This window comes from Petromyzon marinus, chromosome 21, assembly GCF_048934315.1.
Source record: "Petromyzon marinus isolate PM22_M1 ecotype Great Lakes invasive population chromosome 21, UKy_Petmar_22M1.pri1.0, whole genome shotgun sequence".
In the NCBI taxonomy this organism is placed as follows: Eukaryota; Metazoa; Chordata; class Hyperoartia; order Petromyzontiformes; family Petromyzontidae; genus Petromyzon; species Petromyzon marinus.
In genome coordinates, this window is record NC_133687.1 from 4,738,311 (window position 1) to 4,750,562 (window position 12,252).

Consider the following 12,252-nt stretch of genomic DNA (forward strand, 5'->3'; position numbering starts at 1 on the left):
GTAGAGGAGTCCATGTGTTAACATCAGCACATACCCAAAATTCCCAACGCAGCCATGCAAATGCAGATGGGTACACAAGTACGCCGAGGGACAAATTAACCTTTGTCTGGAGGTCCCTGTGTTGACGACGGAGGGGAAACTTGCATGTGGAAGATACATGTTATTGGATCTCTCTCTCTCTGCAACTTGGTTTATGTTAGGACCGCCATTCCCCACACCTCGGATAAATGTTTTTAGGCCAAGTCACTCTAAGTTGGAGGCCTGACTCTTGTGTTTTCCTCATGTACGAGATTCAATATTGATCGAATACAGTAGATCATCGATTATCCGGCGGCTTAGGGGGGAACGGGGCGCCGGATTTTCAAAAACGCTGGATAATCACATCATTTTCTTTGGTTCTTTCGGTAAAGTGACTTTACCGAAAGAACCAAAGAAGATGAATCCTTGCAGTCACGAAAACTTTAAATCGAAATCACATCATTATTTAAAATAGTATTTTTTTGCACATTCTTGCAACACATGATTTTAAGTGTTGAGTATATTTATTTTTAGTGTTTTAAATGTGTTTATGACATTGGCATCAACATACAAATAGACAAAAATACATATTTAAATGTGCAAAGTTACCGTGTTTACTGTTTACCACTCCAATCTCGAAGACTGCATGGGGTGATGTAGTACATATGCTCTTGTCTAAACGACGCGTGTTTGATGATCGCCACAGTGACGCGAACGCCTAATTACACGCACTTTTACACCGGATCGCACTCTATATTTTCTGTTTTCAATACTGTAGTTGTTAATCATGAACAATGTATATACGTGCAGTATTTTCATGTTTTTGAATTGTATAATGTACTGTATAAAATATTGCTACTGAAATCAAGCATCGTTACCTTTTTTTGTCATGCACATGGTGCCAAACGCCTGACTGGAGCGGTTTTGCTGATTCCGCCGGATTGGCTCCGGACCGCCGGATAATGTTGGAAGCCAGATTATCGCGTCCCGGATAATAGATAGTCAACTGCATATTCACAGTAACCACAGTGGCGGTTCACCACTGGGTGGCGGTGACAGTGCCTGGATGCTTGTGTCAGGCTCGGTGCACCTTGAGGCCCCGCGAAGCGTCAAAGGGTCACAGGCAGGCCCGGAGCGCAGCCTTGTGCCCCCCTCCCTAAGTCCATGAATCCCAAATGGGGGACTCAAATGGGAGAAACTCAGTCACGGGGAGATATAAGACCACGAGTCACGGGGGAGGCAGCGAAGAAGACACTGGAATATGAGTCGAGACACTCTTGAGAGTCACCGGGACAAGCGAGGTGATGTGTCTGTGCACGTGCAGATGTGGGGTCACGGGGAAGCGGGCAGTCACCGAGACAGTACGCGCACACAGGGTCGAGGTGAGAGGGATTCACGTGGATTACCCCAGGACGAACCCGGCCAGCAACATGCGTCGCTATTGCTCAGGCGAGACTGCAATGGTGATGAGACACTGTTCGTTGAAGCCACATCCACAGTTTGCTCGTGTTGGTTGAACCAATGCTGATGAAATTATACACTACCAGAGAAGGACGTGCGGCTTATGGGATGTGCAAAAATCCGTCATTTATGTGGAGGGAGAGCTGTGTAAAGGAGTCAAATTGCCTGCTTGTTAAATGGATAAGAGTTTACACGTTTCATGAATTGGTTATTATAAGAACTGGGGAAAAAGACGATTGGGGGGGAGGGAATTCCATAGCGGAGCCGTGCGAGGGGAGAAGCGGCATGATACGTTAGGTGACTTGCAGCGTGGTGAGTGGGTGGGTGAGTGGGTGGGTGGGTGAGTGGGTGGGTGGGTGAGTGGGTGGGTGAGTGAGTGGGTGAGTGAGTGGGTGAGTGGGTGGGTGAGTGAGTGGGTGGGTGAGTGGGTGGGTGGGTGAGTGGGTGGGTGAGTGAGTGGGTGAGTGAGTGGGTGAGTGGGTGGGTGAGTGAGTGGGTGGGTGAGTGGGTGGGTGGGTGAGTGGGGGGGGTGAGTGAGTGGGTGAGTGAGTGGGTGGGTGAGGGGTGGGTGGGTGAGTGAGTGGATGAGTGAGTAGGTGGGTGAGTGAGTGAGTGGGTCGGTGAGTGGGTGAGTGAGTGAGTGGGTGAGTGAGTGGGTGGGTGAGTGAGTGGGTGAGGGGGTGGGTGGGCGAGTGAGTGAGTGGGTGAGTGAGTGAGTGGGTGAGTGAGTGGGTGGGTGAGTGAGTGAGTGGGTCGGTGAATGGGTGGGTGAGTGAGTGGGTGGGTGAATCGGTCGGTGAGTCGGTGGGCGGGCGAGTGGATAGATGAGTGGGTAAGTCAGTGAGTGCGCGAGTGCCGTTGTGATATACGGTGTAGTGTGGTTAGTACGAAGTTCGAGTGAGACGAAGGAGGGGCAGGAGGAGACGGAGGGTGAGAGGGAGGAGGGCGAGGAGGAGGGGCAAGTGGTTGAGGTTTCGACTGAGCACGCAGAGTTCCGCGTCTCCCTCCTCGGGGCTGAATGATGAAGATGGACTCGAAGAGTCTTCCTCCATCTCGGATCTTCAGGTCGTGGCTTCTCATCTCGCTCCTCGCTCTCAGCGCCCTCGTCGTCTTCGTGATGAACGTGAGAACGTCTCCTGCCCCGCCTCACCGTGCACTTGTTGCCCTCCGTGTTCGTTGCGATTGTTGCGTGGTGTCGCGCAGCGTTATCTACGTGTTTGGCGTCTTAATCGAGTTTGTTGCGAAATATCGCCATGGTGCGAGCCGGTAGAATCTTGCCTTGGTTGTGAGTCCACGGATCTGGGCCACTCTCAACACTCACCAGACACCTGCCACTACTCACCACCTGACACTCACCAGATGCTCACCTGAAATCACTGCCAGTGACCCAACCACTCACCTAACATGTAACCCTCACTTAGACACCACTCACCAGACACTTCACCATTCACGCGCTCCCACGACACCACTAACCAACCCGTCATCCATCTGAACCACGGCAGACACGCCTGACCCCCTCACCACGAGCTTGGTACTCGACAGACACGACTTTGCTCACACCACGTTGCTCTCCTGAATCTCAGCAGACATCACCCACAACTCAAGTGGCACTCGCCAGCTTCTTTATTCACACACACTTACCAGACCAACTAACGAAACACTCACCACACCAATACACCCATGACAAATCAATAATTTGAACTACTATACCACACCGCTACACGACACCACCACCACACCACTATACAGTACATTACCACTCCACCATACCACCACACACCACTGCACCGAATCATTGCACCATTACAATACAAACTCCACCATTGCTGTAAACTACAATATTTCACCACACTGCGTAACACGGTTCCATCACACTACACCAAATCACTACACCACATCACCGCACGAATACTCTACATCACTACACTACACCATAACAGTACACTGTACACCACTGCTGTAGAGTAAGTCCTCGTTTAAAGTGGTAGATGCGTTGCTGAATAGTGCCGTGTTAAGCAAAAAACGCGTTAAGCGAAAAAAAAATTCCCCACGAATAATGTAACGATAAAGTTTGGCAAGATACTACGTACGCACACACAGTGAGATGGCGGGATTAATAAATGAGGGTACGTCACTTATCATTCCATGTACTATATTGTGTAACTCAGCCGTGCAGGTAAACAAAGTAGTTCATCATCGACCGCTCAGAAACTGTCTTTTAACGGGTTGGTTCCACGTTACAACCGGTTTGTTCCGCGTTGTGAAAAAAGTGTTTCCTCATACAAGAACCGCGTTATAGCGAAACTCGTGTGAACATGCGTTAAGCGAAGACTTACCATGTACCATTTAATTAACCCAATACCGCACAACTATACCACGCCGCTAAACTATACTGGCACTTGCTCACTTATTATTCACTCACTCATTCCTCCTGCATTCACTTATTCATCTCTCAGTCAATCACTCATTCATTTCTATAATTCGTTTAATTGACTAATTTATCCCTCAGTCACTCATTATTTCATGTATGCATTATTTTCTCATCCTCTCATTCATGCTACATTCACTTGATAATTCCTCCCTTATTCAATTACTAATTCCTCTCATTCACTGACTCAATTCTCTCGTATTCTTCATTTAGTCATGTTTTGATGTGCATGCACTGCCTCCCCAGGTGTCCCTGAGCCTCCCTCCCCTGCAAAAGCCTCCCCGCCATGCAAGGCCCGAATCAGGCCCCAGAAGTGCCACCACGGAGCCACACGACCCCGAGATGGATGACCTGCAGCAGCTCCTCCGATGGCCGAGCCCGCCCGCCATGTCCTCATTCAACTTCGAGTCATCCACCAGCCCCGTGGCCACGAGCTATCGGCTGCTGGGTGGGACACGCAACTTCACGGTCGGTGACACGCTGCACCTCACCGTGCAGGCCAGAGACCACCACGGCAGGGACAAGCGGTATGGCGGAGACTACTTTCGCATCAAAGTCTACTCAGAGAAGCTCCGGGCGGGCGCGTTTGGCTCAGTACTGGACCACGACAACGGCTCGTACACGGCGAGCGTCGTGCTGCCGTGGCCAGGCGAGGCCCTTGTAGACGTCAAGCTGGTTCACTCAAGCGAGGCCGTGAACATCATCAGCCGCCTCCGCGACTCCGTGCCGAACAAGATCTTCTTTACCGGCTACTTCGAGAAGGAAGGAGCGACAGGCGAGGCCACCGAGTGCAACGCGGTGCCGCGCTTAATGTTGAAGTCCAAGATGTGCGAGTACAGGGACAAAGCGACAGGACACATGTGGTTCTGCAAGAAGCCCAGGACGCTGCCTTGCGACTCCCTGCGATTTCACTCGAACAGAGGGTTCAGCAACATTCTCACAAAGGAAGAGGAGCGGTTCTTCAGAAAGTAAGAGCAGACATCTCCCTCCTCCGTTTGACAATCTCCCCCATGCATTTCACTTGATGGTTGTAGCAACAAAATGATGAGTTCAGATCAATAGTAGAGCAGTAAATTGGTTTGCATGACTGACGAGCACAATCCTGACAGCACAGCATCTTCTGTGACTGCATTTTAACTAAACGAGTTGGTTATGTAAACAATAATATGGCCACATTTAGCTCCTGAGCTCGGGTCTGGACAAGGCTGAGTGCATTGTTCAAGCAATGTGGTAATCCCCTGATTTGTTCACAAGGCATGATGGGAGTTGTGCCTTCCTGCTGTTTGTGAGGAAACCTTCTCATGTTGTTGAATCTGTTTGCTTCCAGCCTGCACACATTTTCCTGCTGTGGTGGGATTTCTCATCATAAATAGAAATTGTTTGATTTGAAGTATGCCTCACGAGACCTATCCTAGCTACACAGCAATTTCCACAATTTGTAAAGGCTTGGACTGAGTCTTAACTTACACGTTACCTGCCGGTGTGGCATCCCATCTGCCTAGGCCATTCCCCACCCTTTTTTTTTGTGCGTTGTTCCTGGGTGATGCAGCGAAGTCTCAAAGGTGAGAATCAGCGGAGATCCAAGCCAAATCAAGGTGTTGTCGTCGTCATCACTGCACAACCTCAGTGAGTGTTGAGCACTTCATGTCCTATGCAGCCTTAGCTAGGCATATCTAGAGTGTAGCCAGGCCTGCTCAGTTGGGCCAGAGTACAGAAAAAGTTTTCAAGATTCTCGGGCAGGCAACGAGTGTAATATGACCATAATTGTTGTAAGAAAATATATATATATATTGAGTTACAGTTAATACGTGAGTCACAGTGAGTTTGATTTGTAAGATTTCTCATAATACTGAATTTTAAAAAGTGATGACAATGGGTGTTTGTGTATGTGTGCTTCTCAGCGGCTGGCCTTGGGTCGTGCATGCCAGGCCACTCAATGCCCTCTCTGAGTGGCTTCTACCTCAACGATGAGTGGGTGTCGCTGTCCTGCCGGGCGCGACCCTTCCGGGCCCCTCAAGACCTAGCCACATGTCTGCGCGGAAAGAGGATCTACATGTACGGGGACTCCACCATCCGCCAATGGTTTCTGCACCTCACCGCGCACGTGCCAGGTATGAGAACCTCACCACCAGCATGAACCCCTCATCATCCTATTGCTTTATTTGCTCAATTTGCCTCATGCGTAGGGAGCAATATTGGTCTCCAATACCCCCTTTTAACTGCCACAGCCAAGCATAGTCAGAGCGAGGGCCTCATGGTATAAGCCAGAACCAAACCGCGCTACGCTGACCCCCCAAGACGTCTGACTCTGGCTCGAGACCAAGCATGGAAAGGGGTGGGGCTCATTCAGTGGTGCGCCAGTGGCACGGCTCGGCTTCTGCAGTAGAAAAGCAACTTGGTCCTTATTGAGCCACGTCGGTATGACCCATCGTGGCTCGGTTGGAGAGTGGGAAATGCTTTAATGGAAGACACGGCAGGAACACTCTGCAGTCAGATGCCAAATTATAATTCATGGAATTGGTTAAATATCCTAATCTAGCAGGAATTTTCTAAGAATGTCTGGAGATATTATGCTGTTTTCCTGGGTCTCTCACTTCCTGTGCAGCCACTTTGCTAAGACCACTGGGTTCAGGAACATCTGACAGCAGTAGTCCTCTACTTTTGACGATTATCATTATCATCATCACATGTAATCTGTTGCTGATGCCTCTATGGCATTACTGTGTCTTCTGACCCAATGTCATCTTTTATTGTAATGTTAAAGTCTTAGTTTCATAGGTAACGGGCATTATTATAGTTACTATCATTGTAGGTCATCACAAAGCCCAGGCTTTGTGATGAAGCCTTATTGCAGGTGATTGGTATAAGAGTGTATAGGTAACTTTGCTTTGGAATGCATCGAACACAGACAGCTCTTCGAGTCATTATTTGACCAAATCTGTGGAAGTAGGAACCCTTCACAACATGAAACAGCCAAACCAATTGTCACGTGTATAAACATCTAACATGCCTATTATTGTTGTTTAAGCTCACTGGTAAGTTTAAGAACAATTCCCACAACCAAATTTAACAATTAGAAAATACGTTTTCCCTTGGGACTACTTTAGGAATCATAAAAACAAGATCTAGAAAGACAGGGCAACAATTCAGAAACTCAGAATTACTATCAATATACGACCTGTGCTGTCCCGCACAGCCCAGAACATACACTGATGTTGCATTAGTAATTAGGGGAATTATGTCACCGTAACATCAGCAAAGTACCACTATGACTCGCCTGCCTCTCTCAGACATGCAGTTCATCGACATCAATGCACCCACGGTGCTGGGCCCGCTCATGTCGGTGAGCGTGGCCGCCAAGACGTTCCTGCTCTTCCGCTCACAGGGCCTCCCCTTCCTCACACAGCACGGGCCCGTGGCTGCCCTGCACTACGTGGCCAACGAGATCGACGGCCTAACTGGTCAGAAGCCCCTTACCTATGCCTATCACCCTCGCTTCTCTACCCCAGGCTCCATACTCTCCTTCAATGTAGTGTTTTATTTCTTTTTTTCCATTTGCACATCCAAGCCAAGCGAATTTTTTCTATCCGTTTTCTTATTTGTTCATGTCTGTGATCCTGTGAGAATAAGGACTGGCACTTTCAGTAGTCAGTCGAAAAACTAAATTCATAAAAATTAAGTACAGGCAGTCTCCGGTGTACAACTAAATAAAATGGACAGGAACGGGGGAGATAAATGGATGTGAAGTGATCTGGTCAGGGAAGTTCAGACAAAAAGAGTGCAGAAAATAGACATGGAAGGCACTGGATGGAAAACATATGAATATTATGGATCTGGTAATGATCGATGTGAAATTGGACCACAGCTTGGTACTCTGCAACCTACGACTAAAACTAAAATGTATATCCAGAACGTAATATGAGAAGAAGAGAAACATAGAGGGACTCCAGAATGAGGAGATAAGGAGGACATATGAATAGTAAATATCGAGTAGAATCAGGGGTGCAAAATTTAACACCTTAGCATAGACAGCAAGGCATTAGCACTCAAGAAGATAGTGGAGCAAGCAGCAGAAGCAACAATAATCCTTGTAGCAAAACCCGAAAAAATGAATAACTGAGGAAACCTTCGAAATATCACAGGAAAAGACAAAAAGGCTAAAGATAGATTAATCGGATGAGATGGCGACTAAGTACAAAGAGCAATGCAATGAGGTAAGGGCAACGGCAAAAATGTATAAGCAGGAATGTCTGGAAAAGCAATGTAGCGACATTGAATACTACGCTGGAGAATACAAGATCAGGGAGGTGTACAAACTGGTCTAGAGCACAAATAGCAAGTGGCAGGCAAGGCAAAGAACAATGAAAGGCATGGACAGCAAGATCTTGATGGATGAAGCAGAGACAAAAAAAAGAGATGGACTGAGCACTGCAGCAAATTGTATAGAAATACAGAACAAAAGAATAAAGAGCTGCTGGATGAACTAGAAAAGATATCCCCACCACCAAGGTATGATGAAAATGATCAAATCTTGTACGAAGAAGTAGAAAAGGCAATAAAACATCTGGAGAAAAACTAAAAACCAGGAGTGGATGGCATAAGTGTAGAAATTATGAAAGCTGGAGCTATGCAAGCATGTATGGAGAGAAGGGAAAATACCAAAAGAGTTGACAAAATTAATATTTGTTACGATACCCAAGAAAGGAGATCTCACCGATTTTAAAAAATACAGAACCATTGCACTAGTGAGCCACATGGGGAAGGTAGCAATGATAGTACTATTACATCGATTAAAAGTGCAGACTGAGGACTATTTGGTGGATTAACAGGCAGAGTTTATGAAAGATAGGAACTCAGTACAGCAAATTTTAATGTTAAAGCTCATAGCAAAGAAAGTAAAAAAAATATAGAGTGGCATAGATTTCCAGAAAGCATTTTATTCAACGAAGCAAGATACAGTATAACGTATTAAGATCATACAGAGTTGGAAAAAGACTGGCACAGATTCTGCAGAATATAGGTGAAAGGTCAAAGTCAGAAATAAAGTTTGGACAGGAAATAGGAGAATGGTTCCCAACAACAATAGGTATGAGACAGGGAGATCCATTATCACCAAACAACGTCATCACATACTTGGAATGAGTGATGGATGCCATTCAGGACAATGGCACAGAAATGTCTGTGCATGGAGGAAGAATATCTAAGCTGAGATTCGCAGATGACATAGATCTCTGATGGAATAAATATGTGTAGTGCTGCAGGAAATTGTTCAAATGCCGCATGAGTCAGGAAAGGATGCAGCACTGAGGATTAAAGTGGAAAAGACAAAGACAATGATGTTCGGAAGGGGGGACATTGAGAAAGAATACCAGAAAGCGGAAAGATTGTGAATGTAGAGGATTCTGCATACTTGGGAAGTTTAATTACATGGGACAATGACTACACGAAAGACATGAGTGAGGATTGCAAAGGCAAAAGGAGCAATTGCAGGATTCAATAACATCTGGAGACGCAAGAAAATCAGCTACAAGAACAAACTGAACGTTTTAAGAACATGCCTGTTCAGTACGTCGATTCATTGCCTGCGAGACTTGGACATTGAAAAATACTGACAGAAATCAGATATTGGCATTCAATATGTGTTGCTATAGAAGCATACCGCACCTAAACCGGACCCAAAGTGTGCCCAACATAGGAGTAAGCGAAAGGTGCACATTGAAAAAGATGTAATCCAGGCAGTCATGAGAAGGAAATTGGCACTATTTGGACACACATGTAGGATGGACAACAACAGGACAATTAAAAGTGTCTGGTTCGAAAAAATGGAAGGAACCGGAAAGAGAAGAAGACCTAACAGAGAATGGCTGGATGACAACATAAGAGATTGGTCCTAGAAAGCTGTGCACTACTTGAGCATATTGGCAAAAGACAGAGGGAAGTGGAAACAAATTACGAAATGTGCAGTGGATATCTCCAGGCTATCTGCCCATGGATCGTGATGATGATGATAGGAAAATATGTTTTGATTTACAATTATCTGGTTTACGAAAGGGTTTTCCAGGAACACATTTTGTTGTAAAAGTGGGGAATACATGTATATTACCTCACTGCAGGTTTTTCTGAATTAAAGCTTGTCACACTAGATGTGCGTGTGCTTGTACCATTGCTTCAGGAACGTCTGAAAAACTAAACTGGAAAGCAGCTGTTGTTACTTAAACATGCTAGATGGGCAAAAACACCCGCAACCGACGCTAACATTGTGACGCTGTGATAAATATTCTGCAAACTCCTGGGATTTGGAAAACAAGGTTGTATCGGCTCATTAACAATGCAACAACAGCCACATCACCAACACCTGGGAAACGCCTTTCTGTCTGCATTGCTGTGTGTGTATATCCGTGTTCTCACGTCCTCATGTGTCCTACAACTCAGGTGGGAAGGACACGGTGGTGGGAATAAGCGTGTGGGCTCACCTCACGGGGTTCCCCGTGTCTTTCTACGTCACTCGCATGAGGGGCATTCGTGCCGCGGTCATTCGCCTGCTGAAGCGAGCCCCCGGGACACTGGTCGTCTTCAAGTCGGCCAACACCAGCTACCACTCGGTCTACCAGTCAGATTGGCTCTCTCTTCAACTGGACCTCGTCATGCGCCGTCTCATGGCGGGGTTGCCCGTGGTTATCTTGGACGCCTGGGAAATGACGGCGGCTCACCGTCTCCCGGACAACATGCACCCCGAGCCCATCATCATCCACAACGAGATCAAGCTCCTCCTGGCCTACGTCTGTCCTGAGTAGGGTTGCCACTTCCTGAGATAGAAAAAAACCGGCACACATCATGGGAAGAAGATCGACTCGCAAGACCAGAAGCAGGGAAAACTAAGTCTCAGTGCATTTATCTTGAGTGATATATTAGGAGGCGTCTGAATGAAAGTACAGGCGCGTCTTGCTTAATGAGACGTGCCTCTACTTTTTTACATGAGAAATACAAATTACTGTATTATTTAAAATAAAGGAATAAAATATGAAATGTTATACTTACAACGGGTCCCTGATATACATTGTTACATTTTTGAGGAACCCAACGTAAAATTCCCCTGCACATACGTTGTTACGTATTTTTTTACTCGAGTTCAACTTAGTATAGAAAACGTACAACTCGTATTTCACGCATGTGTAGTGTCATAAATGGAGTCACTGTGGCGTTTAGCGCCAGCTACTGTCATGAGTGGAGCTGTGTGTCTTGGGCCGCTCTCGGGCACCAGAGTGGGTATGCCATGGAAGCGGGCCCTAGGGGGCATAGTCCTGGTGATAGTGAGAGAGAGGTCGAGTGAGGACATGACAGTCTGGGTGACCCCGAGAGGACATGTGACCGGACGAGGTGGCAAGGGGGGCCCAAAAGGAGAGGAGAGGGACATGTGATGTAGGGGCCAAGTCTTCGGGAAGGATCTGACAGGGGGCGTGGCCATGGGCGGAGCCCGGCCACACCGCGGCCGATAAAGGCTGAGTCCCGAGCTCCGATCAGGGCTGTTCTCTGGAATCAACCCTCGGCGCTACGTCTCTTGGATCTTCGGTCTCCGCTCGGCATCGTGGGTCAGTCAGGATGTTACTGACTGACCCGGTTATGTAGTTACTTGTTGGGGTCTAGTTAACGTGTGTACGTTTATGTAGTTGGCCCTGTTGGGGCTGTGTAATAAACGTGTTGCCTCCAAGTAAAGTGTGTGCCTCCGTGAAGAACACTATACATGCGCAACCATCGTCGCATGTATCCCCAGTATCCTTTCTACTCCTTCTCAGTCCCATTGTGTTCTCTCACGTGCGTAGTGAGAGCTCAATGTAATTGGCATAATCATCTCCCAACACCTTGTCCAATTAAGGACAACTAATCCACTTCTCAATGTAAGATCATACAAATTATAGCTTAAGGTAAAATCTAAAAAATATGCTGTTGAAGATTCCATGCTTTTTTAAACTAAAATCTTTTCTTTTTGAGTCATTGCTTAAAAATGTCAGAAATGTTTTCTATGAAAAAACCAGAACGTTTTAACATGTGGAGTGTCGTCTGTGCGTGTGGGTAGCGTGCATTGCACACACAGTCAGCCGGAGGTGAGGTGGTCGCAGGAGGCACCAATCTGCCCTCTTTATTCGTTGCTGTTGTTGCCGAGCTCACACCACAACTCGGGCCACCTCTCTCTCTCACACACGACCCCGCTGCTGCACGCCCCATCCCAGACACGACCCTGTCCGCGTTGCACCGACGGCGTCGACTGGGACAGCCAACTACTGTCCGGCCGCGCCATAATCAGGTGAAGACGGCGGCGACGATGACGACGAGATGAGTCCACTCCC

At 47.2% G+C, this 12,252-nt stretch overlaps 1 protein-coding gene across 1 annotated transcript; it reads left to right on the forward strand.

The window, feature by feature from the left end:
* The first annotated feature begins 2,233 nt into the window (after positions 1–2,233).
* Positions 2,234–11,893, forward strand: LOC116944492 (NXPE family member 3-like). The gene is made up of 6 exons (XM_032958148.2): positions 2,234–2,602; positions 4,154–4,875; positions 5,457–5,533; positions 5,809–6,018; positions 7,198–7,368; positions 10,340–11,893. Exons 1-6 carry the CDS (start codon positions 2,498–2,500, stop codon positions 10,699–10,701), a joined length of 1,647 nt encoding a protein of 548 aa, XP_032814039.1. The 5' UTR covers positions 2,234–2,497; the 3' UTR covers positions 10,702–11,893.
* The last annotated feature ends 359 nt before the right edge of the window (positions 11,894–12,252 follow it).